The sequence below is a fragment of the Schistocerca gregaria genome, chromosome 2 (assembly GCF_023897955.1).
Source record: "Schistocerca gregaria isolate iqSchGreg1 chromosome 2, iqSchGreg1.2, whole genome shotgun sequence".
Taxonomy (NCBI): Eukaryota; Metazoa; Arthropoda; class Insecta; order Orthoptera; family Acrididae; genus Schistocerca; species Schistocerca gregaria.
Window position 1 is genome coordinate 544510559 of NC_064921.1, and position 26953 is coordinate 544537511.

The 26953-nt window shown below is 38.9% G+C and overlaps 2 protein-coding genes across 2 annotated transcripts in view; one reads left to right on the forward strand and one right to left on the reverse strand.

The window, feature by feature from the left end:
* The window catches only part of LOC126331644 (mitochondrial uncoupling protein 4), a 427006-nt gene extending 426916 nt beyond the window's left edge, over positions 1–90 (reverse strand). Inside the window, exon 1 of the mRNA XM_049996509.1 lies at positions 1–90. The gene's annotated coding sequence lies outside the window, so the exon portion shown is untranslated.
* The window catches only part of LOC126331676 (growth factor receptor-bound protein 2), a 47371-nt gene continuing 20506 nt past the window's right edge, over positions 89–26953 (forward strand). The window contains exons 1-4 of the mRNA XM_049996512.1: positions 89–702; positions 1763–1860; positions 11886–12005; positions 20767–20932. Of these exons, the coding sequence (XP_049852469.1) occupies positions 625–702; positions 1763–1860; positions 11886–12005; positions 20767–20932 (462 nt within the window). The 5' untranslated portion in view covers positions 89–624. The remainder of the gene's footprint in view (positions 703–1762; positions 1861–11885; positions 12006–20766; positions 20933–26953) is intronic.

Below are 26953 nucleotides of genomic sequence, written 5' to 3' on the forward strand. Positions count from 1 at the left end.
CATTTCCTGTCGAAGACGTACTAATTTGTACCTCAAAGCTACGGAGCAGAAGTACAGTACTTGACACTCGTTTGTTCTCTTCCAAAGCCCTTACAACCGTACTACAGAAATGAAAGGCAACACAGCCCCGACCAAAGTATGAGTGTGACAATTGAAACATCTTTGAACTTTATTTCTGACAGTTATCAAAATACATATTAGTTTTAATCGCTAAACAGTTATAATACTGGCCTTATTTACATAACAAACTTTCGATTGTGATAATACCACGTCCATCAACAGAAGTCTGTTGACGGGCGTAAAGTATTCCCTTTCGATAGTTCAGGAATGGTAATGGATGCCAGTGGGGGAATAAGTGATGGCTGAAGTATTGTTTTTCAATTAGCTGTATGAAAATATCTTCGGTACCCAGTGTTATGGGAATTCAGAAACTGTAAATGTCATTACTTTCAGTTTCTGCAGTGTCAAATAGTATCATTGTGCCAGGTTTGTAGTTAATGCTTAAAGCACGCTTTCAAGCGTTGGAAGGTTTGGTTCCATGAAGTCGTAGGTACAGTTGTACAGTGAACGCACAGGTGGTATTTTAGTATAATTAGGCTGACGTGATTTGAAAATTCTTTTGCAATGGAAGCATTAGCAAAACATGATTTCAATGCCACTGCAGACGACGAACTGAGCTTTCGAAAAGGACAAGTCTTGAAGGTTCGTACATAATTATTTTTTTAAAAGGCTGAATAGTATTTTAGGATGTGTATGTTAGAATTTGTTTTTATTGAAGGTACGTCGACAATTCAAAGGTGTTAGACCGACACTGCATTGAAAGTTAAGGCAATTCCTTAAAATGAGAAATGTACTGTTTCCTGCAAATACTGTTAGCCCCTTTTATGTAATTCCTACCCCTCTGTCGGGTACTTACTTCACAAGTTATGGACAATGTTAAAACAGGTAAAGAGAGACTGACCCATCAAGGAGGCCGTCAACAAAAACTTGTTTTAACGATTTAAACTAGTTCCTTTGTCACTAGATTTATTACATATTTGATTTCTTTCATTGTCTCTTACATTTACATGTTACGAATGTTGTCAGGGACCTGAATGTCAACATGGAAGTATACACATAGTATCATGCTCTAGGCAGTAGTTTTCTTAAAATGGTTATTAACGATTCTGTCAACACTTTCAGTATTTATATTAGGTGACAAGTTTCAAACCTCACAGCTTGACTTTCAAGCCTAGCCTACTGAGGCAGCAATGACAGTACCTGATCTTAATAATAAACATCAAAGCGGCAACACATATTTTGTAAATGTTTTCAGAATGAATGCCACAATCCACATGTCTCTCTTACCAACTCAAAATCAAACAAACATCAGTTTGATTTTGACTCAGCAAGATTCATATATGGACTGTGGCACTCATTCTGCAAACATTTATAAAGCATGTGTTGCCACTTTGATGTTCGTTAGTACAATTAGGCACTGTAAGTGCAGCCTTAGTAGACCATGCTTGAAAATGAATCTCTAAGTTTTTAAACTAGTCACCTAATATGAACCCTGCAAGTTTTCGCAGAATTGTTAATAAATGTTTTGAGAAATTTAATAAAGTTGCTTGTTCCCTGTCAACAAAATGCTGAAATTGTAAAAAAAAAAAAGGGTAGCCTAGTAGTTTTATTAGCCCTGCTTTAGTCATACCATATATTAAGTTGTATTGAAGTTCTCACAGGTGTGTATTAAATATTTTGTTTTACTGCTTCATTTTCACAGATCCTAAATATGGAAGATGACATGAACTGGTACCGAGCCGAACTAGACGGCAGGGAAGGATTAATACCAAGTAATTACATAGAAATGAAAACTCACGAGTAAGTCGGATCAGTTAAGATGACATGGCCGCTATTTAGGTTTTACTCCTCATAGTACTTAAGGAACTGCCTCTTTTTTTCCCTTGCTTTTTTGTGGTGCAAGCTCATATATATTGGTTCTGTGTTGTGAAGGACTTCATTCAGTACATTTCACTAACTTTGTCCCTACATATCTTCATGTTGTTGTTGTGGTCTTCAGTCCTGAGACTGGTTTGATGCAGCTCTCCATGCTACTCTATCCTGTGCAAGCTTCTTCATCTCCCAGTACCTACTGCAACCTACATCCTTCTGAATCTGCTTAGTGTACTCATCTCTCGGTCTCCCTCTACGATTTTTACCCTCCACACTGCCCTCCAATGCTAAATTTGTGATCCTTTGATGCCTCAAAACATGTCCTACCAACCGATCCCTTCTTCTAGTCAAGTTGTGCCACAAGCTCATCTTCTCCCCAATTCTATTCAATACCTCCTCATTAGTTACGTGATCTATCCACCTTATCTTCAACATTCTTCTGTAGCACCACATTTCGAAAGCTTCTATTCTCTTCTTGTCCAAACTAGTTATCGTCCATGTTTCACTTCCATACATGGCTACACTCCAAACAAATATTTTCAGAAATGATTTCCTGACACTTAAATCTATATTCGATGTTAACAAATTTATCTTATAGGTCTATATAATTGTATACAGATTCGGCATGTAATGAATACTGATGTAACGGTGTGAAGTACAGAGTTCCTTGGATTTATTAGCACTATTTCATTTAGTTGTAGGCTTTCTAAATTGATATTAAGTTTCATGGTGCAGTGTAACTACAATTTATCACTCTTGTTTAACTATATTTCAGTGTCTATCAAATCTGAAAATGTTAAGAGAGCTAGTACTTTTCTTGTCTGCTATGTTATATGCCTAGACAGTTGTCTTAAAAACGTCTGTGGGTGTTTTTTTTTGTTACCTGATTTATCGTTGAGCAGCTACAACATTCACAAGTTTACCACTGTAGTGATGAAATGTTGGAGGATGACTTTTTTTGTGTGTTTGGAGGTTTAATTGCAGTGCTTGTAGTGAAGTAGGAAATGAACTGTTTCACAGAAAAGTATTTACATGGATTCAGTGTCTTGTGCTATTATGTATCTGATTTCAAAACGAGTGTATGTATAATGATGCATCAAGGTGGCACATTGACTCAGTAACAAACTTGGTCTGGAGGACAGTTTTAAATGAAGATCTGGCCACCCCCTTCTCAGTTATTCTTAGATTTGGCAAATTGCAGCAAATTACTGTCAGTGTCTGTATTCTTGGGACATAACAGTGTGGTTAGCATGATTATCACACCGGGGTTACAAGTAATAGCTATTTGTTTGTTCAGCATGCAACAGTGCCACACAATAATAAAGTGTTGTAACGAACTGTGCATTTGTCCTTTCTCCATACTTTTTAAATGAAAGTGACACAGTATGTGCTTTTGTCACTATTTGATATACTCACTATAAGTATGATCAGCGAAGGCAGTTCAACAGTGTTGTTTAGAAGTCTCCCATCTTATATTTAGAACCAGAGAAACAGTTACTCTTTACATTAAATGAGACACATCTGTTCAAAGATAGGGCTGTATTTCGGCAGTGCGTGATGAATGTGTAGACATTTAGTGGATATAGGTTTAGACATCAGTTTGTGAATAGTCATTTGGGTATTTGTTGTTTATTTTGTAGTAAACTCTGCTTTCATTAGAAGGATATGAGTCATATTTTCACAGTTAAAAAAAAAAAAAAAAAAACTTCAGATGACACCAAACTACATTTTTGTGGCAGGTTTGACATTTTTCCTGTCTATGGTGTAGTTTTATAAATCCGTCTGTTTAGTATGTCTTCAGTCTCCTAGAATGCATATTAGTGGAAGTGCTTCACTTGTGACTTAAATCCTTTGGACCAATTGTATTATAACTTATATCCATTTTTAAGAGAACGGGAAAGTGTAATTCTACACTTTGAAGAGTTTCACAGGAAGGAGTAGACAATGTTTTCACTACTGCTGATCTTTAAAGAAGCATACATCACTTACACAGATGTTCTGTTGTGTTGTATGGAAGAAAAAAAAATCATTTTTATGTTGTATAATACTAGGAGAAGTTTAATAACATTATAAGGAGCAACTAGAGAACCACAAGTTAAATGTGCTTTTAGGTCTGCTTTAAGTTTTCATTTAGGGTAAGTTCATAACATTGTTCTCAATAGGTTATTTGAACTTTGATTCTGGTACACACTCACCCTAACACTTCTCCAGAATTGTATGATGGGTTGTCTGGGAAAGCATTACTAGTATCATCTGTTAACAACATGTTATGGTAGTATGAATTGAATTCATCAAGCACTAGAAGCAGCAGTTCAATAGGATCTTGTTTCTTCTCTCTGGTGATAGAGCCAGGGTTGTAGTGACTCAAGGAAGGTTTCAGTGCATACAACCAAATCCTCTTCACAGAATACCCATCCTCTTAAAGGCCTGTGACACTTTCAGTGTTCCCCATATTTTCTTTTATAACTCTTATCCAGTTCACATTCTTCATAAGAAAATGTTCCCCATGGTCATCATATATCTACATTTATAATGAGCATTTAAGATATCTTGCCTCACTAGTTGGAGGCGGTCCTGAGGTTGGGATATAGGGAGTTTCAAACTTTCCTTTGAGTTTTCAATTAAAGAATGGTCAATGTTGCACTCCATATGCATGTAGCCTTCCACTAAAAATTTGTGGCCAATAACGTATAATGATGGGTGATGTTTAAGAACTGATTATAGTACTGTAGTTGCGTGCCGTTTTCATGCTCTCGTCACCACATGTCGGACGGCATAGTGCTTTGCATAGTGTCTGAAAGTAAACCATGATGTTATCAGGTCAGTTGATTAGCCAGCCTTATTTTCACTTCACATGGGACATTGTTCTTGTACTTTCTTGACATCATGTACTGTCAGATTGGAAGTCCTCAGAAGTTGGTTGTAGGACACAACACTTTCAAGCAGAGGGTAGGCAGACACTGCTGCATGTGACAAGTGGCCACTATTGTACTATTAACAGTTAAAATACTTTCTTTTATCTTGTATGCCACGTCATATAACTTGCGGTGAACAGTCATTTCATTCTGAAGCTCCAAAATATCTGTTGTTTTGAAGAAAGAGAAATCCACGTAAGGAAGTTTACAAGTATGACAAGTATTCTTCATTGGTTTCTTTATACAACTTTTCATCTGCTGACACAGTAACCTCTGGTACACATTTAAACTTTCAGGTGGTTATTATTCAATACACATGCAGGTGTAATCTTCATACATTTCTTTGTTAGTGTTTAGTAAGGTGTGGGGTACCTTTCGTTAAAGTTTCTCTTCCATAATGGCTTGAATGATGGTAGCGTAAGCTTGTGTTGCCTAACTTGTTTGATTTGCATTTAGTAACGACAGTGGTTATAAACATGTAACTAATATCCAAAGTCCTAACCAAATCTACTTTAGAAATGGGGAGCATTTGACCTTTGGCCTGCTGGTGATGCCAGTGGGTTAAGAATCTCCTTCTCTGCTTATTACTATCTTCAATTCTCTTTTTGTCTGCTTTCATACAGTTTTGATGCGTTAACAACATAGACAGTATATTTGAGTAATCAACCATATCCCAAAATTTTGAAAAATTCTGTCCCTTTTATTTTCTGTAAAACATTCTGTACATTTATATCGACATTAGTAATAAAATTATCCTCTGACCATTTATTGCATTGTTTCTGTGCTTCTTCACCTTTGGACCTTCTGTTTCAGTATCACCTTCTGTAGATTTATCAGACGTGCACCCTTGCTCATACAGAAAAAGAGTTAATTAACTTGACTAATTATTGCCACAAGTCAATCAGATAATTGAAAATCTGGATAACTGAATGTCTGAAGAAAAGTGATTTTTCTGTATTATTAATTCTAGAAAGTTAATGTGTGTCATATGTGAATGGTTATATTTTTGGTACATTTTCATATGGTTATCTTTCCAACTTTAATACATAATGTTAGGTGTTTATTCTAAACAATAAAGACTATTTAAACTTATTAAAATCAACAGAAATCAGTGTTTATTAAGAGTTAAGAGAGACATTTTTGTGTCCATATGTATATGTTCTTAAAATTAACTAACATACTGAAATATTAATTGTGAAATACCTGACAAAGGTCTCGCAAATAGTCATTTGACATAAACAGTTTTTTATTTTAATTGTAGTAAACTCGTAGTATTAAACTTCGTCTGTTTCTTGAACCATATAAAAGCTTTTTCCAGGGTTTGAAATGCTTCCGCGTGAGATGGTCCTGCTTCATTATCTGCATCTATTTGTATGTATTCTTCTGTTTCATATTCTTGCAAATCCTGCTGTTCATTTGCCTGCATTAGGGCTTCAACAAGTTTGTCATCTGACACGATCTGAAAACCTTGATAATTACTGTCACAGGTGAGACTGTATTTCCTATTAGCAGCATCACATTCCTGGAATATTAGTGTTTGTCATAAGCTCACTTACATTCTCCAAAACAGAGTCGTCCATATCGGTTATTGAACTTCCATATTCCTGTTTTAGTATTCTATTTACAGTTGTGTTCAGAGTCTTCCTTTCAGTCAAATCCTACAAATCTATAAATGTGTAACAACACCCCTGTAAAAGGATGTCACATTAGGAGCCAAAAGTTTTACTGTAAACATTCCATTCTCTGTCTCTCTGTCCGCAGCTCGTGGTCATGCGGTAGTGTTCTCGCTTCCCACGCCCGGGTTCCCGGGTTCCATTCCCAGCGAGGTCAGGGATTTTCTCTGCCTCGTGATGACTGGGTGTTGTGTGATGTCCTTAGGTTAGTTAGGTTTAAGTAGTTCTAAGTTCTAGGGGACTGATGACCATAGATGTTAAGTCCCATAGTGCTCAGAGCCATTTGAACCATTTCTCTCTCTCTCTCTCTCTCTCTCTCTCTCTCTCTCTCTCTCTCTCTAAGCTGAACCAAAGGATGGTTTGGTGCATTATCCAGGAAAAGTAGAGCTTTTCCATTTTTACCAGTTGCATTTTAAAATTTTTTTGACTTCAGGAAAAATATGTTCTCATGTCAGTCAGTGAATATTCCAGTGTTCATCCATATGCTTTTTTTAAAATTATTTTTATAAACTAAAGGAACTCTGATATTTTTTTTGAAGCATCTAGTAGCATTTGCACAAACTAATATTGTTACTCACTCACTATTAGTTTTATATACTGGAGCTCGGTTAAGAATGATTTTGAAGTAATAGGTTTAACCTCAGAAGAGGCACCAATGTTAGCACTGAATAGGGGATCATGGAGGAATTTTATAAGAGGGCTGTGCTCCAGACTGAACGCTGAAAGGCATAATCAGTCTTGAATGATGATGATGGTGGTGATGATGAGAAAAAAAATTTGTATTGCCTTTTCACATAGCAAGGAGCCAGATATCAGTTGCCAAGTTAACTGCTTTTGTAAATATCAACAATACAAAGATTGTTACAACAGTCCATTTTTTTCCCCTCCATCATGTTTACTTCTGTCTTCTTTATCAAGTTTGCAGATATACTTCAGATTTGAATTGGTTTTCTTCTTAATATCGCTTGTCGTAGAAGAGCCTACAACATATTTACCAGCTAAATCATGACCAGTTTATCCTTTTTGTAATGAATCAATGTTTATTTTATCTCTAAGCAATGACACAGCCCTCCCACACTTTGACATTTTCAAGCAAAGTCGCAACACGACACAGCAGCATAATGATTGGCAACCTAACTCAAACAATAATGAAATGTGTAGGGCAGAGACCGAGTGCCATCGTGAGGTGTCCGTGTACACATTTGGCTATTGAGAGCTTGATGATGGCCATATATGCTTTTGCTGACATTAAGTTATCACTATTCCCTGTAAGAGACTGGTGTTACCTCAGTTTTACCTATTTTTGGACTTAGGCCCTTTTACCCAAAGAAGAATTTATTGAATGTCACTCTTTAACATTATTCCAGTAATAGTGTACTTTTTGCTTACAAAAAATGAGTTAGATGACCTTTTTTTAATTGTGCTTGTAGTTGAGAGAGTGTTGAACTCAGGTTTTCTCCAGAATCCTTGGGGACAACTTTTTGTGGTAAAATAAAGAATTGCTGCTTTCTTAGGTTTTCTACTATTGCTCAAAAATTATGTATCATACTGAAAATTTTATTCTTACCTGAATGAAAGTGCATTAAATATTGTGTCGAATGCCCTACTTAAATATCTAAATCAGTGTAGCTGTTTTGCCTTAATCAGTTGTCAGAGTTCATTCGTTTTTACCAACTTGGCTAAAAAGTAGGCTCCAATGCCTGTAACTCAAGAACGGCTACTCCAAATTAAGTATGTCAGGTTATTAAAGTTGTACAGCATGAAATTTCATTTTAGGTACTGTTAAGCATTCGTACACTTGAATGCCAACATAACTCAATTTTGTTGTTTCTCTTTTAAGTCAAAATTATTCAATGAAATTAAATTTCCAGTGGGAAGACTGTTCCCTAAGAGCACATGTGTGTTCTCTATGCATATCGTTCTAATTTTCTTTGTTCGTGTGTATTTTTGTTCATTTTTATCCAAGTCTTAATTGCTAAGAGTGGGTTGCTAAAATGAAAGCTAAGTAGATAGTAATGGCCAATACATATTGATGTTGAGGTAATATAAAAATTGTACAAATGAACAAATAAGAGGGCGTGACAACATAAAAAAAAGTTAAATATCAGAGATTAACATTTTATTAAATTTCAGTTCCATCAAGGTCATTTGGGAGGCTGCAGCAGGTGTCAATCCAACATCCTATCTTTGGGATCCATTGCAGCACCTTCACCAACTTCCTTGTCCTGTAACACATGTTCTCTCCTTTTCTCATCCTTGACAAGCCCAATTTCTGGGGTGTTCCCTCAAGATAAGCCACAACAGCATTCAAACATCGAGGAGCAGTTCACTCCAGATCTGTGACATCCACATACTGCTGTGAATCCTGTTTTGCATGTCCAGGAAATGTCTTCAGTAACATGTGTGGTGGTGCCACATCTTTCATCATAATCATATGAAACAAGCCTGATAAGTTGCTTTTTTCCAGCCCCAGTGGCATGGATCAGTTCTCCTCCACAGCCAAGATTGTACCTGATGGTTGGATCAGAGTCAGTGCCACCTCGCTGAGTCCAATGTTGGCAGTAGCCTTTCATGTCTGAAAGATTTTCTCAGGGCAGACTTTAAAAAATGTTGTACCTGGGCTTGTCCAAAGTCATGCAGTTGGAACTCCCAGACAGTGCTAACATCAGATGTTCTGTCTGTGCTATTAAGTCTTGACAGATTGGAGGTACAATAAATCCAGCAGCTTGCACTTTGAGTTGTGGCTGTTGCTCCATAAGGTTTACTATTTTCCATTTTCCTTGGCCAGGAAAAGAGGATGGTGTATCACATCCTGTGAAGGCATGGCTGAAAAGTGCAAATGCAGGGTCGAAATTGACAGAATTACATGAGTATCACACTCCTGCTGATTACCCTATCCCCGGTTTATGTTAGTACAAGTTGTTGTAGTTGTTTCCTGGACCAATTAGGAGAATAAGCACACCAATGTCCTCGCTTAAGATTGCCGCACTGTCATATTCAGCAACTTGGTAAATAGCTGTTTCCGCAATTAATGAAGCCACATCTTCTTCTGCCTGTAGCACTTGAATACCCCCATCCTCAAATTTCCTCACGAGTATAAAAATCTAATGCTTCATGTTGCTCCATTTGTGAGAAACTTTTCCTGTGCAGCTGCAGTATTCATAACTTCATCAAAAATTATATCTGTTGAAGAGATTGGTGTTTTAAATCTATGAGATCGTTCAGAAGATCTTGTTCCCCTTTGCAAAGATTCACTTCGGTATACAAAAATTCAGAAGTTGAACATCTTGTGTCTGGATCAGTATTCTTCTCAGACTCCATAGCTGTGAGGGAGGGAGACTGCGCCGCGCGGGATTAGCCGAGCGGTCTAAGGCGCTGCAGTCATGTACTGTGCGGCTGATCCCGGAGGAGGTTCAAGTCCTCCCTCAGGCATGGGTGTGTGTGTGTGTGTTCGCACTTAGGATAATTTAGGTTAAGTAGTGTGTAAGCTTAAGGACTGATGACCTTAGCAGTTAAATCCCACAAGATTTCACACACATTTGAACATTTTTGAGGAAGACTGCATGATTCCTCCCTTGGAATGGAAAGTATTCAACCCTGCAATCATGCAGGAGTTAAATTCATCGATATCGGAGATGAGCTGGATGTATCCTTCACTGGTATCTTAGGTTGCTCAGGTTGTGCAAATGAGGATGTCTCTAATAGGGAAGCCCTATCCGAATCAACAGTGAATTTAGAAATGGCTGTAGCCTTACCGCAGAAATGAATATGACAAAGCAACTCACTTTTTTCCACTTATCTGAGAGTTCATAGTTTGTTTTTCAAAATGAACAAGCCGTAAAAATCGAGCAATGATTCAGAGATCACTGATTGGACATCTGACAAGAAATCATCAGGTGGGGTTTGGGGGGGGGGGGGATATTGCACTGATCATAGACCTGTGTACACATGTCCTCAAGAAGCATATCTGCAGCGGCATGTGCAATTCTCAAACACTCTTCATATAGATCTGATAGCATACTGTGATTGAAACTATAGACTCTGAATCACACTACAGTGCTCCTTTTATCTCTGCCAACAATCATTATTTCTTCACCATACTTTCGGAAGAGTTGAGTTTTTATGGTCCTTACATCTACTTCCCAGCTATTCGTGATTTGGTTCTTTAACACCTGCAAAGTAAACTGGCACCCTTGTGGTTGTTCGATGTAGGAAGAAAGTATTTCCATTTCTTCATCTATCTGTGTGGGTCCAGGGCTTCCTCATTTTCCTCCATCCATTGTTGGCCAGTAAAAATCCCTCTGAAGAAACCTATGATACTGAGCATTTTTAGCACAAAGGTCCTCATCACAGATACATTACACACTTTGTGAGCCCAGTTATCACATCGCCTTTCACCAACCTCAATAACAGTATCTGTTAATTCAAGTTTCATCATTTTACAAACAATATTTTGCTTTGCACAGGGAAGTCTGCTAAGTTTCTCCCAATTAGCACTGGTATTTGCCACAGTAAAAGCAGTGTTTATTAAAATCAAATACCTTCTTATATGATTGAAGATTCGATGTTGACGGTGCAGGGCCATACTGCACTTTTTCCAACAAGCACTGTTCACTTCAGCTTCAGTCAGATCAATTAATAACTTTTGACATGATTTGATTTTTCGTGTCTTACTGGATTGTAGTAGCATTTTCAGTCCTTTCTGTTTCACTTTAACCACATCCATCTGCTAAATGGAATTGCTATGACTTTCAAGTGTATGAACACGCAGTAGTGCCAAAAACTGAAAAACTAGATGCTTCTGTAACATGAAATTTCATGCTCTACAGCTTTGACAGCTTGAAACTTTTCATTTGGAGTTGCCATTTTTGAGTTACAGGCATTGGAGCCGACTTCCTAGCTATGCTGGTAAAAATGAATGAAGTTTGACAACTAATTGTGACCAAACAGATGCACCAATTTTGACATTTAAGTAGGTCATTCAACACAAAATTTAATGCCCTTTCATTTTGATAAGAATAACATTTTCAGTAGGATGCATAGTTTCCAAGCAATAGGCGAAAACCTGAAAAAATTGGCAAAATTTCTTGCCCCCTCCCTGACCCAAACAAAAAAAAAATTGTTCTGAGGGTTTTGGAGATCAAAAAGTTGGATTCGACAACTCTCAGCTATATAAACAAGATAAAAAAATCTTCTACCTCATTTTTTACAAGCAAAATGCTTTTTTGCGACATCGTTACTGGACTGAGTGAGTTGGACAGCTTCCACTTCCACTTTCACTTTCATGTGTAGCTATCCCAAACTTGAATGTTTATTTATTTGTAAACTTGTGATGTAATTACACCTGAACTGTTCTGCCTTTCAGCTGGTATTATGGAAGAATAACAAGAGCAGATGCTGAGAAGCTTTTACTAAACAAGCATGAAGGAGCATTCCTCATTCGTGTTAGTGAAAGTTCTCCAGGAGATTTCTCTCTTTCAGTGAAGTAAGTATCTCATTAACCTTTCCATGTTTTTCACAGAATCAGTTCTGTATAACTATTTATAGTCTAGTAAGAATTAGGAATTGAAATGTAAATATTACCCACTTTGTATGACAAAACTGTAATTGCCCTATAAGTTATATTTATATGCTCTTCACTGTTCACATTACACACCCCTTTTGTTTATTAACTAGTATGTGAGTATAGTCCTGATTATGGTCTGCTTGTGTCTGTGTATGTGCGGATGGATATATATATATGTGTGTGTGTGTGTGTGTGTGTGTGTGTGTGTGTGTGCGTGCGCGCGCGCGAGTGTACACCTGTCCTTTTTTTCCCCTAAGGGAAGTCTTTCCGCTCCCGGGATTGGAATGACTCCTTACCCTCTCCCTTAAAACCCACATCCTTTCGTCTTTCCCTCTCCTTCCTGAAGAAGCAACCATCGGTTGCGAAAGCTAGTAATTCTGTGTGTGTGTTTGTGTGTTTTGTTCATGTGCCTGTCTGCCAGCGCTTTCCCGCTTGGTAAGTCTTGGAATCTTTGTTTTTATTATATTTTTCCCATGTGGAAGTTTCTTTCTATTTTATTTACATCATCATTAAAATATGTATAAATACACACAAATGTGTACAAATACACACATATGTAATAATGCATAAAACTGTGTAAGAATATGCACAAATATGTTGAAAATGTACAGAAGCACCAGAGCAAAGGGACGGATGTGGTATGGGGGATTGTTTAGGTTGAGGATCACCAGTTCGTTTTGGCTTGGGTAGGTGCAGAAAATGAAATGCTAAAATATGTGATGAATGATGGAGGAAAAGAGCAGTTAGGGGAAAGACGGACAGGTGCATTGGCAGAAGACGGCACACAAAGAGGGTGAGGGGTGCAAATAGGGAGGAGGTGATAGGGCAGAAGGGATGGAAACTGTTGGGTGGAGAGGGTGTGGGGATGGTAGATTACCGTAGGTTGAGGCTGGGATAGTTTTGGAAGCAAAGAATATATTTTTAGGATAATTCCCCTCTGCACAGTTCAGAAAAGCTGTTAGTGGAAAGGAGGATCCAAATGGCTTGGGTAGTGAAGCAGCCATTGAAATTGAGCATATAACGTACAGCTGCATGTGGTGCCACGTGGTGGTTTACTGTGCTTGTGGCCACAGTTTGGTGGTGGCCTTTCAACCTGAAGGAAAGCTGGCTGGCTCATTGACCGAGATCTCCAGCCAACTGCCCATAAACTAGCCTTCCATGTCCAAGATATCAACTACTTCCTTTGCTGCCTTTCCATCTCCACCCCTTTCCCTCATGGATCCCTTCTTGTAACTGTTGACACCAATTCTCTGGCCATGAACATACCTCATGCCCATGGTCTTACCACTATTGAAGACTATCTCCCTCAGCATCTTTCAGACTCCAAATCACTACCTCATTGCTTATACATCTTACTAACTTTATCCTAAGTCGCAACTACTTGTCCTTTGAAGGGAAGGTATACAAACAAACCTGCAGCACAACCATAGGCACCCAAATGGCACCCTCCTATGCCAACATGTTTATAATCCATCTAGAAGAGACCATCCAACCCTCCAAAAGCACTAAAATGCTAGTCTGGTTCAAGTTCATTGATGATATCTTCATGATCTGGACTAAGGGCCAATACATCCTATGCTCACTCCTTCACAACCTCAACACCTTCTCTCCCATTTGCTTTACCCGGTCCTCCTCACCCCAGCGTGCCACCTTCTGGACATTGAGCAACACCTCTTTGATGGCTCCAACCACACCTCTGTCGACATTAAACTCAGCAACCAACACTGTGTGCATTTCAACGGCTGTCATTTCTCCCACAACAAAAACGCCCCCCCCCCCTCCCCCAAACAGCCTATTTATGTGCAGTGACAAGAACTGTGCCCAATACACTGATGATCTCACCAAGAGGCCATCTATAAATTATGTCACACAAATTTCGTACTTTTTTGGAGCCTTCCCCACCCAACAACACCCCCCTTCCGACCATGTCATAGGCCCCCTCCCCAAGTGTGATGTAACATATTTTGCAGTTTTAAATTTAGAAATAATTAACTTAAAACAACATTTCCAAAATTATTTATATATTTCTACATAAAATATTTTTTATAAAATCAAGAATAAATGAAACATTTTAGAAAATTTTAAAAAGATACCAAATCAAATGAACAATACCAAAATTTAATCATCTTGCGTCCAAGGACTTTGAACCAATTTGTTTTTATTATTTATGGTTGGTATTGCAGGCACTTCGTTCTCAGTATGGGTAATGTCTTGGAACATTTGATATATCCCCATCATTTTCACCGATCTATATAGCATTATCATTGTTTATCAAACCAAGAACTTCCGTGATACATGTAGCTACAATTCTTTGAGGATGAATCTTCATGATGGGCAAAGCCTCTAGTTGGCTCTTATATGTTTGCATGTGTTGGTTAATGGCTTTGTATGGTGAAAAATATGTGCTACAGATGTCACAAGATCATTTAAATAAGTATGTATCGACCTCAGAGTAATAGCCATTATACAGAACTTGCTTCAAATGTGATGTGTGACGCTTGGAGATCTGAAGATAGCTGTAGTAACAGCAGAGTAAATTTACCTTCAGAGTCATCACTTATTTTGGTTTCATACAGTCTGATGTCTGTTTAATGAAAACAGGTGATGGTGAAAACCCCTCTCGTAGTATTCGTCACAGGCTGGACAGTGGCACCCTGCAACATGCGACAAGCTTGCATTTTACAGTTTGTAAAAAATATTGTGATTCATATAGTGATTTGTGTGACAAGTTGCATCATTTTCCAAGTCCTAACCTGTATGATATCCAGTCTGGTATCTGTTGACATAATGTACTCAGCAACCACAGGAAAATTATCAGTGGCTCCAAATACTAGCCAGCACAATGCCTGCACTCTCAAAGCTCCATTTTTCTAGCTCCAAGCTAGTAGTTTGATTACTGGAATCAAGATGAGAACTGAAACTGTCATATTTAAGCACAACACCAGTAATTTTGTGAGTAAAAGGCACCATTTGCCACTCCACTCTTTTAAATGTGCTTCTCCTTGGAGCATTTATTGCAGTGTAAACAGGATCCAAGTCAAAATCTTTGAAATGCTCTGATAGACTTTCCTTTTTATTGCACAATGTGCACACACTGATTATTTTGTACACTTCTCTCTTTCTGCTACATGATTTTTAATGCTTTGTCTCCAGCTTTCAGTGTAGGGCAGACTGTTGATCAAAATGTTCATTTACAAAAAGTAGTTGTCAACAAAATTGATTCTGTCTGTTCCAGATAGTGATTAATAGGTTGTAGGGAGAAAGACATGAATGAAATTGATTAATGGATTCTAATGAACTTGCAATTGTAGAGTGGTGCTATCAGAGGTAATGGAAAACTAAACGGAGTTTAACTTGAAGTGAATCTAGTCAATTAAATGTAGTTTGCAGTCCGATGTGAATAAATCATTAGGCAGTGGCAATCAGGAAAAGCGAAAAGAACTGTTTAAAAAGGGGAAATCAAGGATGGTTAGTTAGTTAGTTATCTGTTCCATTGATCAATAGCACGGAAAAACCGTTATGATGTGGAACGTGTCTGATTTACAAGAAGTACACACAGGAAAAAAGTTTTTTCTCTTTCTTTTTGTTTACATTATAGTGTTATACCTAAATATTTCTATTATCTATCCCATTCCCTTAAATGGCGCAAAATGCATATATTATATCTCCAGATTTATTTACCCATATTCAGGAATTCATCTGTGGTGTAGAAGGAGTTGTCAAGGAGGTATGATTTCAATTTGTTTTAGAAACTATTACTGCTGTCTGTCAGACATCTTATTTCATCTGGCAATTTATCAAAAAGATTTCAAGCAGCGTATTTTACCTGTTTCTGTGCCAAAGATAGGTTAAATAAAGGATAGTGTAGGTCTTTCTTTTTTCTGGTACTGTAATCATGAATGTTGCTGTTGATTTTAAACTGGTCCATGTTGTTGAGAAAAAATTTTCATTACTGAGTAAATGTACTGTGAAGCAGTTGTAAGAATTCCTAACCTTTTAAACAGATGCCTACAAGATGTGCGACTGTGAACCCCACACATTATTCTAACTACTTTCTTCTGAGCAGTGAATACCTTTTGCCTAAATGTTGGGTTGCTCCAGAATATTATTCCATATGAGATCAGAGACTGGAAGTATTCAAAGTATGTTAGCTTACTAATTTCTACATCCTCAAAATTAGCAATTATTCTGATTGCAAAAGTTGCTGAACCTAATCGCTTTAGGAGATCCAAAATATGAATTTTCCAATTAAGATTCTCATATATATATATATGTACACCCAATAACTTAGTGTGCTCTACCCTGGCTACTGACTTTTATTGATGTGTTATGTTTATTGAAGGAATTATACTTTCTGCTGCAGAAAATTGGATGTACTGTGTTTTTTCAAAGTTCAGAGCAAGCCCATTCACAGAAAACCAATTAATAACTTTTCCAAAGACCTTATTTGTATCATTTTCTATCGGACTTTCTTTTACTGGATTAATAATTATGCTTGTATCATCAGCAATCAGTGTCAGTTCAGCATCTTGTTTCACATAAGAAGGGAGGTCATTCACATTTATCGAGAACAGGAGGGGACCCATGATCGAACCTTGTGAAACAGCTAATGTAGTTTCAACCCAGTTAGATGAAGTGGCAAACTCCTTTGAATCACTTGAAGCATATAAAGAGACATTTTGCTTCCTGTTCTGTAGATATGACTTGAACCACTCATATTCTGTTCCATTTATACCATAGAATTGTAATTTCTCTAACATTAAGTCATGGTTCGCACAATCAGATGCTTTGGATAAGTCATAGAATATTCCTACTGGTGACATTATACTATTTAAAGACTCTCTTATGTGGACAGTGAAATTGTATATTGCTGTCACAGTGGAAAAGCATTTCTGAAATTCAAACTGTGATTTACGAAGTATCCCATTCCTGTTGAGATTGCTAACTACTCTTGACTACATTACTTTCTCAAAGATTTTTGAAAATGCTGTAAGCAAGAATACTGGCCGCTGATTATTGACATCTGTGGTTTCCCCCTTTTTGTAGAGAGGCCTGACAATGGCATATTTTAACCAGTCTGGAAAAATACTCTGAGTCAGTGATGCATTACATACGTGACTCAAAACATCAGCTGTAATTGCTCCACATTGTCTTAATAACTTGTTAAAGGTGTCATCTACTCTAACAGAACATTTATTTTTCAAAGATTTAATAATTTTCCGTATTTCACTAGAGGTTGTTAGATAAAACTTAATCTGACTAAAATTTTTCAAAACTGACTCCTCCATGTACTGGCTGGCTTTCTCTTTTGAACTATTCTTGCCATTCCCCCCCCCCCCCCCCCCCCCCCCCTCCTACATTTAAGAAGTGATAGTTAAATACATTGGCTACCTGTGTACTGTTGGTTACAATGGTCTCGTTCTCTTTAACAGTAATACTACCTACCCCAGTGGTTCCTTTTCCTGTCTCCCTTCTAACAACATTCCATATTGATTTGATTTTATTGCTAGAGTTGTTAATTTCTTCTCAAGCATATATATTTCTTGATTTCCTTACAGCTTTTCTCAGTATGTTTTTATAGTGTAAAACTACTACTGGATCTTTACTAGTTCTTGTTGCCTCATACAGTTTTCTTTTTCTTTCTGAAGACACTTTAATACCTGTAGTAATACAAAGTTTCTTTGACAAGTTTGTGTTGTCACATTTAGTAATTTTCTTTGGAAAACAATGTTCATAAAGGGATATAAATTTATCAAGAAATATGCTGCATTTATCATTAGCATTTGGCTCATTATATATGTCTTCCCCGTTTACATTTCCTAAACTTTCTCTGAAGTGATCTATAGGTAATGGGCTCAGCACCCTCACACTCTTACTTAATGATTTCTGAAGTGTATACCCTTTTAGGTTTTGTAAGTTAATCAGTTGTGCATCATGGTCAGTTAATCCATTTACCACAGGGAGAGCATGTGTTTGTTCTACATTCTCTTGCTGTACAAGAAATGTACATTAAAAAAATTGTAAAAAGAAGTTGTAGAACATTAAAGGTATGGAGAGCAAAAAATATTTTTACTGTTACCACTATATTAAAAAACTTATGTGCAGCATAGAGTTTTATAGTGCAGAGTTACAGTTGGGAAAATTGCATCATAGACGAGTATATGAATCCATAACTGAAAAAGTCGGAAAGTACACCAGATTCATTGTATGGAAAATGAAAGCGACACAAAAGGAGAATACTAGCTAATATTAAGAAACAGTTACTTCCCAAATTGAACCAAAACAACACAAGGAATCACACATTCTACACACATCTTTTACAACTTCGCAGTAATAGTCACTGCAGAAGAAGAGGCAATTCTCAGCAAATGATGGAAACATGATGTTCAAGCTCCACTGGACCAAAAGAACTGGGTGAAGCTCATCACCAATGTATCACAGATGTCAACAGACATGTTTAAGAAAAAAAATTACAGAATAGCTGACTAAACAGTGACTAGTAACAGTAAACTTAATGCTTTATTCAGGATCGATAACAGCCACTGTAAAGTCTAACCTAAAATTTAATATAACTTGTTTGGATCATAGAGCTTCAATTAATGTATTTCAATTAAGTCATGTACTTACCAATTTCTTGATGCTCATTTTCTTTACTGTGGTGGTGCTGTCCTGTGTCCATGCATTGTGCAAGCAAAATTGCGAGATGGTGATGCTTAACGTTTTCAGTTTTTTCATTTGAGATTGTTGCTAAAAATTGTTCTGGTTTTAGCAGGTTTCATTCTCAGGTTAAAGATTTCGCTCTTCTGACAGAACACAATTTATTTGTATCCTTAGATTTCACACACCTGTCCTTTCTATTTAATTCATTAGTTTTTCCTTTTACTCAATCAGTGACTTCATTATAAATTTTCATACTGTTACACCAAACTATCTATAGAGTTCTGTTTCACTGCTGTCATTTGTAATGATACCAAACCTGTATCGATTTGGCTTGGATATGTGCCATCATTGCCAACTCAGATAGTCTCTTTATTGTTTTTGAACATGAGGACAGTTGATAAAAAATTTTACAGAACAACTTAGAACGTTTTGCATTATTGCTACATAATTTCTCTTTTAAGTTTATGTTGATACTGCTCCCTTTCCCCATCCTCCTAAATGTACTTAATCAAGGCATGCTTTTTGCATTATAATACCCTAAAATTATACCACCTACTCTTGTGATTACTGAAAAGTACATTTGCTATTACTGGTTGAAATTTATTGCAGACCTCAAGGAGAATTTCTCCTCTGTCATTTCTACTACCTGGCTTGTAGAGTGCACACAGAATAAGATGGCCGGTAGGTGGACGGTTGTCTGGGCCTGCGTGACGAGAGCAGTAGTTATGGTGTTGCAGACAGCTGCATGGAAATGGTGACTACTGGAGGGGCAGTACTATTCTAAACTAAACCCTGCATTTACATTTTTTTGTAAATATGTAGTGGAGCCCATACACGACCACAAGTGCATGGTGACCACTGAAAAAGATCTATTGTCACGTCTGCTTTGGTTGGTACCAAAAACAATTCCACTGAAAATGCAACAAAAGCAGCATTTCATTTTCACCTGGCTTGTTAACCATTTGTAACTTCCAAAGAAGCAAAAATGTTTTGTTTTTTTCCTGAATAGTTTCTGTAAAATCATTTCAGAAAGACTGGGCTTGCACCTCGATTCTGTCTCTGCAATGTGAATGCTACTCTTCTTCAGTCCCTTCCTCTTTTATAGCATTACAAATCTCCATGATTATTAGATGTTAATTTTCTTTTAAATACCCTCGTACCCTCTCCCTCCCCTTCCCTCTCTCCCTCCCCCCGTCCCCCTCCCCCTCCCTCCTACCCCTCCCCCTCCGCCACTCCCTCCCCCTCCATCATCTGATTGGGATGGTTGATTCTGATGAGGATAATGCTGTCACTGAACTTTTCACAGTAACACACTCTATGGCTTATTTTGTAACAAATCTTCATCTCTTTATATCATTTTTATGCTGTTACTATGACCCTATATATTTGTCTTGCCATAAGTCTTCAGTCTTTTCATTTCATTTCACCGATTCCTACTATATCTAGAGTGCATCATTGAATTTCCCTTTCATGATTTTCTAACTTCTCTGCCATATTCATACTTCTGACATTCCATGCTTTGTATCTTGGAATGTTACTGTTTTATTGATTTTTCCAGTATTTGATTCATTTTCATCCCCCCCCCCCCCCTTGTTGACCCCTCTCTGGGATCTGAATGGGGGGCCTAATCTAAAATAGTTTTTCATGGAATATATAACCATGGCTTTCTTTTCAGGGCACAATTCCTGTGTCTTGACTGCAGTGATTCACATAACCTTCTACAGCCACTTGATAATTACTGATCGTTACATCTTTAGGGGCTGTTTACCATCTGAAGGGCAAGAGAGTGCCCTAAAATTCTGTCGGTCTGCTCCCTTTGTTACCATCTGCTTGTAATATAAATGGTTAATGTACTTCAAGTAACATTACTTATTATTGAGATATGCATACCCACTAGCCCCTCTCCTCTTCCGTCACTCCAATCCATGACTGTATTCTCCTTCCCCTCTGCTCTGCTCAGCAACCCATCCTCTTGATTTACAATGTTCCTATAGATTTGTAATAAAATATTTTTTTTCAGGTGTTCGGATGGAGTTCAGCATTTTAAGGTACTTCGTGATGCTCAAGGGAAATTTTTCCTTTGGGTAGTTAAATTCAACAGTTTGAATGAGCTGGTGGAATACCATAGAACTGCTTCTGTTTCGAGATCTCAAGAGGTGAAGCTCAGAGACATGGTTCCAGAAGAGGTAGGAATCCATATTACCATCAGTTTTCCTCCAATCATTTCTTGAACATGTAGACACAATGTTTTATGTTAGAGTTCTTTCATCAAATTATGAATGAGTTGAAGTGTTTGAGCATTGCAAACAACATTTTGTATTTGTTATTAAACACTAATCCTTACTTAAGAAAATTATTTTAGTACATGAATTTCAGAAATGCCTAGCAAATTAGCTGTCAATTCTCAGTTTATGTAAATGATTATCTTCTGTTTGTGCTTCTGACAAGGGTACAAAATAACTCGCTTCGTTTCCACATGATGGTGTATCACACTACTTCATAGTTCGTTTTGGTTGTATGTTACTTGCCAGAAGTGATACAAGATCTAGAAAAGATCCAAAGAAGTGCAGAGCATTTTGTCGCAGGTTCATTTAGCAACCACAAAAGTGCCATGGAGATGCTCAGGCAACTCCTATGGTAGATCCTACAAGAGAGGCATATTCGTAATGATGTGGTTTCATGTAAAAATTCCAAGTGGGTACACTCCTAAAAGAATCAACCGACATGTAGCTTCCTTCTACATATCTCACAAAAAGATCTTGAAGGAAAAATTAGAGAAGTTTGAGTTCACACAGAGACTTGTTCTTCTTGCAGACCATTCATGACTGAAAAAGGAAGAAGGGGGAGGGGGGGGGGGGTGACTGGTACACAGAGTACCCTCTGCCACACGTCATAAGGTGTCTTGCTGGGTGTAGATGTAGTAAAGTTTGCACAAATGGAAGAGAAATGTAGCCGTTATAGTTGCTGCCCCTTTCTATATTATCAGGATAATTTCTGCATTTAGTGATCATTGCCAGTAACATAAAATTGGCGGCAGTTCTGCTGAAACCCTGTGATATCAGAATTGAACAGAAACTCCATCCTGTCAATTATCTACTGCTTGATCTTCCTGCTTTCCTGCTTTTATGCCTTTTGCCACATTAAGTATCAAGGGAGTTGGACACCCATTTTTCACTTGTTTCCATTTCTTAAAAGGCCTGCATTTAATACAGGGTGTACGGCATATAACCGGTATGCCTGAGATTCAAGTAACAATGAACTAACTAAAAAGGAATAGAGAAGAGTAATGTAAAAAAAAATTGTGGTTACCTGTTTATAAGAGATACTGGAAGTGATGGATATGGGAATTTAGGCATTGCTGACTTCATACGATGATGTTACCAGCAACACTATGTAGTTCTGCAGGTGTAATGTAGTTAATTTCTCTAGTAATGTTCAATTTAAGATTGTCTAGTGTTCAAGGATTATCAGTATGCACTTTGCTTTTTAGTGTGCCCCAGAAATAAAAATCACATGATGATATGTCTGGGAATCTTGGGGGCCAGAGGGTCTACTGACAAGTCCGTCTTCAGGGAACACATTGTTGATGTGAGTTATGCTTTGGTTGGATATGTGTGCAAAGAAAGAGTCAAAGATCTCTAGATATCTATCACTGTTTAAGGTGTAACTGAAAATTGTGGGACCAATAATGTGCGTGGTGGATACGCAATTATGGGAGTTTACATAACCTGACGAATGAAACCATCTGACATGAAATAAAAAGTGTCCAAGTAACTGTTACAGCAATTTATGTTAACAGCCAATTACAGTAATGAATGCTTTTCTCCTAATTAGCAAATTTCAACTCTTGCATGTTGTCACACAATAGGCTTTCAATTTTATATCATTTAATACACAATGACATGAGGTACATGATACGCCATCCTGCTTTGGTAACCTTCTTACTGATTTGTGGGAACTTCTTGTAATGTCCTTGCGAATTCTGTCTATAGTTTCAGGCGTCCTCACTGTTGGGCACCTATTCCTCTGCACATTCTGAACAAATCGTACAGCCCTCCATTTCTTGTACAGATCTCAAATAGTGCTGGCCGTAGGATTTTCCTACCTGGATACTTCGCTACGTTCTTGATGGAGCCTCTCTTTATGTAACACTCCACAATATCAATTCCCTGTCCTGATGCAGATTGCCCTACTTACTGGTACACGAGGTGTACCAATATTTTGTTGGACACCCTATGAAAGATTTTCTTCTCATTTTCCAGTAACAGCTTCCCAGCCTTTTATCTGCATAGATACGCAGGTACTTTAGTAGATAATCTGATAGAAATAATATTTATCATTTCCCTGTTGGTGATATACTTAAAGTCAGACACAATTCAATAAAAGCTATTCAGCTTCCTATAGTGACAGAATTCAGCTCAGTGTGCATGGCTTATGTCAGCAGCCTGTAAGTTTCATGCATTACTCTAATGGCTACAATTTTAGTGGCATCCAGAAATTTCTAGTTTTGAGTCTATTACAGTTCCTTTTACCTCTGACATCATGTGTTGAACTTTATTAATTTGTAGACAATTGCTGTTGTGTAATATTGAGTGATTGCTTGAGTATCTCAAATCTAATGCAAAAGTGTGCAGATTCTGATCATGTGATTGAGAAAATAATAATTGCAGAACTGTAAGTACCACACACAAAACTGCTTTTGGGGTGTTGGGTGACACTAGGCAACAGGAAAGCAAAGGACTGTTTTCTGGCTAGATTTATTTGGTCCACAGTGGTTTCCTCTCCTGTGTCAGTAGCATCTCCAAATATTAGTAACACCCCCACCCCCCGGGACTCCCCAATATTTGGCAGGTTCGTGCCTTGCTACCACTGGCCCCTGCCTTTGCAGATTCATTTCTCTCCCTTGCTGCATGTCTATCCTCTTGCCTATTCTTTTTCCCCTCCCTTGGGGAACATGTCTGGGATGTTTTGGAAATGTTTTCTGCATATTCAATAGCCGATACCAGATCTGTCTCTCCCCTTGTTTTTCATTCCTTTTTTCTTTCTTTGTTCCCCTACTCCTATCCTTCCTCAGCTTCGTCATTCGCGGTTCCTCTTTTTCTTCTTCCACCCTGTGTGTTACAGAAGGCCAGCCCATGCACCTGACCCTTGTGTCTGACAGGTAACAAGTGACTGGGTAATGTATAATTCCCAGCCCTGAGTTGACGGGAAGGGTTCACACGTACCCCCTGGTATGGGCCAGGCCCAGGCCCAGGGAGGGATGACTGCATGAGCTGCTACCTTCCCAAATTGCCAATTGGTCCCTCCGTTAGGTATTCAGGAGGTGTTGTCTGAGGTGTGGACAATCGCCTAAAGCTGGTGCTACCCATTCTGATGGGGATCCCCAGTTGGAAGTAGTGCGCCATCGGAGACGCTGAGAGTCATGGCGAATTTTCTCACAATGAGCCTATCATCATCTTCGCAGTCAATGTCTACCAGACGTAAATGGAGTGAGGCTAATGTTTCAAAGACCGTCCCAGTTGCACCATGGTTCAGCGCAGTTTCATGTATTGAAGACTGTCTGTCTTTTTCTACAGTAAATCCGCTTATTATTCAGAAAGGTGTTGATGCAATTGCTGGCCCCATGAAATCCTGCTCTCATTTATGAAATCACACTTTGCTTTTGGAGACTACATCTGATTCTCAAGCACAGCAGCTGCTTGCAGCTTTGCTCCTCCACGGCTGCCCTGTTCGTGTTTAGGCCCATCAAACGCTGAATTCTTTCCATGGTGTTATTTATACTAGGCTTCTTGATGGTCTTACTGAATCAGAAATCCAAATGTGCAACTTTGATCAGGTTGTCATTGCAGTCAATCGGGTGATGGAAAAAGGCAGATGCATCCTTAGTGCCCACACGCACTCCTTTTCTCACATTTGATAGAGTGGTTCTTCAGTCAAAGATCAAAGCAAGCTATGAAGTCCGACCGCACATTCTGAACCAGATGCGCTGCTACCAATGTCATCATTAAATCCAAACTCGAATGTCCTGTCGACACCAGACCAAATGCATAACCCGTGGTAGGCATGCTAACGAGCGATTGTCCGCCTCCTCCTCCTCACTGAATCAACTGCAGTGGTGACCATCCCGCCTCCTTCCTAGATTGTCCCGTGTATCTCAATGTATGGGCTGTCCAGGAGATCTGGATCAAGGAAAATGTGCCTTATCCGGTTGCTCGCAAGTTGTTGGCTAGTCGGAATCCCTGCATTCTACCATCCGGCACTTACAGTACTGTTCTTGCTACATCTTACTCCAAGAAGGACATGTGACCTCAAATTCAGCACTGTGGTTGTGAAATCACCCAGTGCCATGGTAGCATTCCCATAGACTCTTCCAGCTGTACAAGTCACCAAACCTTTGCCTCATGTGGTGAAGTCACCTGCTACATAACCGGCAGACCAGATAGGACAGAAGGAATACTGCCGTGAAGAATTTCCGTCATCCCTCCAGCCAACGAACATCTGAGTCTTTGTCTACCAACTGGAAAGCATCCAAGAAGTCAAATGGTCTTCTCCTTCGCCGACTTGGAGATCCTCTTCGATGGTGTAGGCAGTGTGCACCACCAACAGTTTTTCTGTCCTGGATTCTGCAGATCGACAGAGGAAGAATGCCGACGCCTCTGCAGATCTGATGGAGCAGGATCTTCCAGTCTCTGCACTCTGCAGCAGTAAGTCTTCAAAGGATGGCACTCGGCAGCCGTCGAGGTGACGTCCTTTCATATTTTTCCCTGCGCCCCTTTCCACATTGTGACTCTCCTCCAACGGGATGTTCATGACCTTCAATCACACAAAATTGCATCGTCACAACTGCTTTGAGCTCTCACTTTTCTTCCCAGTCCGCTTCGACCTTCCCTCGAGGACGGCACCCATCTCATGGGGGAATCATGTTACTCATCCGGGATGATGTTCATAGTCAATCCATCTCCCTGACTACCCGGCTTCAAGCTGTTGTAATGCATATTTTCCTTACTCACTTGAGCTTTTCCCTTTGTGCCGCCTATATCCCTCTGTCATTCAGTATCACCAGGGCACTTCCTCCAGCTTATTAAGCTCTCTGCTGTTCGGTGGCTTTAATATGCACCGTCCCCTTTGTGGCTTGCACACAACCTCTTGGAGAGGTGCCCTGTTGACTGACCTCAATCACCTCAATGTCATCTGCCTTAACAAGGAGCACACATGTTCCTATCAGACTCCTCACGCCTATTCCCATTTGGATCTCTCCTTCTGCACTGCCCAGCTTATCCATCATTTTGAGTGGTCTGTTCTCTCTGACATGAACTCGAGTGACCATTTCCAGTGTGCTACCTGATTGCTGACTCCTACCCCACCTCTGTGCACACTCAAATGGCAGCTTTCTAAGGCCAACAGGAGGCTTTACTCCTCTCTGGCGACCTTCGACAAACCGCATTTCCCTGGTTGCAGTGAGCAGGTAGAATATCTTACAAATGTTATCCTTACCACCACAGAATATTCCATTCCTCACACTTCCTCTTTGCCACATCTTGTCCTGGTTCCTAGGTGGACTTAGATGTGTCACGGTGCAATTCACGTGCGAAGTCGTGTTCTCCGTGTTTTTAACCATCATCTTCGATGGCCAACTGGATTTATTACAAATAGTTGCATGCACAGTGTCGTCACAGTCTTCAGGCTAGTAGAAAAGCTAGCTGGGTTTCTTTTATTAGTTCTTTTAACAGTTCCACACTGTCTTCTGTCATGTGGGCCAACCTCCAGTGGCTGGCTGGGACCAAGATCCATTCCCCAATTTCTGGCCTGGTAGTAGCAGATGATGTCATAGTGGACCCTACTGCTCTCTCCAACACATTGGGCCACTATTTTGTGGAGATTTCTAGCTCCACCCACTGTCATCCGGCCTTTCTCCATCAGAAACAAGTGGTGGCAGCTTGGGTGATACCCTTCTCTTCTCAAAATCATGGGTGCAACAATGCCGCCTTTACTATGAGGGAGCGAGATCATGATCTCACTTCATCCCGATCCTCCACCCCTGGGCCAGATAGGGTTCCCATTCAGCCGTTGCATAACCTTTCTTGGGCAAAGTATTTCTCCTACATATGTATAGTCTCATCTGGGTAGAGGGCATGTTTCCCAGATGCTGGTGTGAAGCCATTGTTATACCCATTCCTAAGCCTGGAAAGGACAAACACCTTCCATCT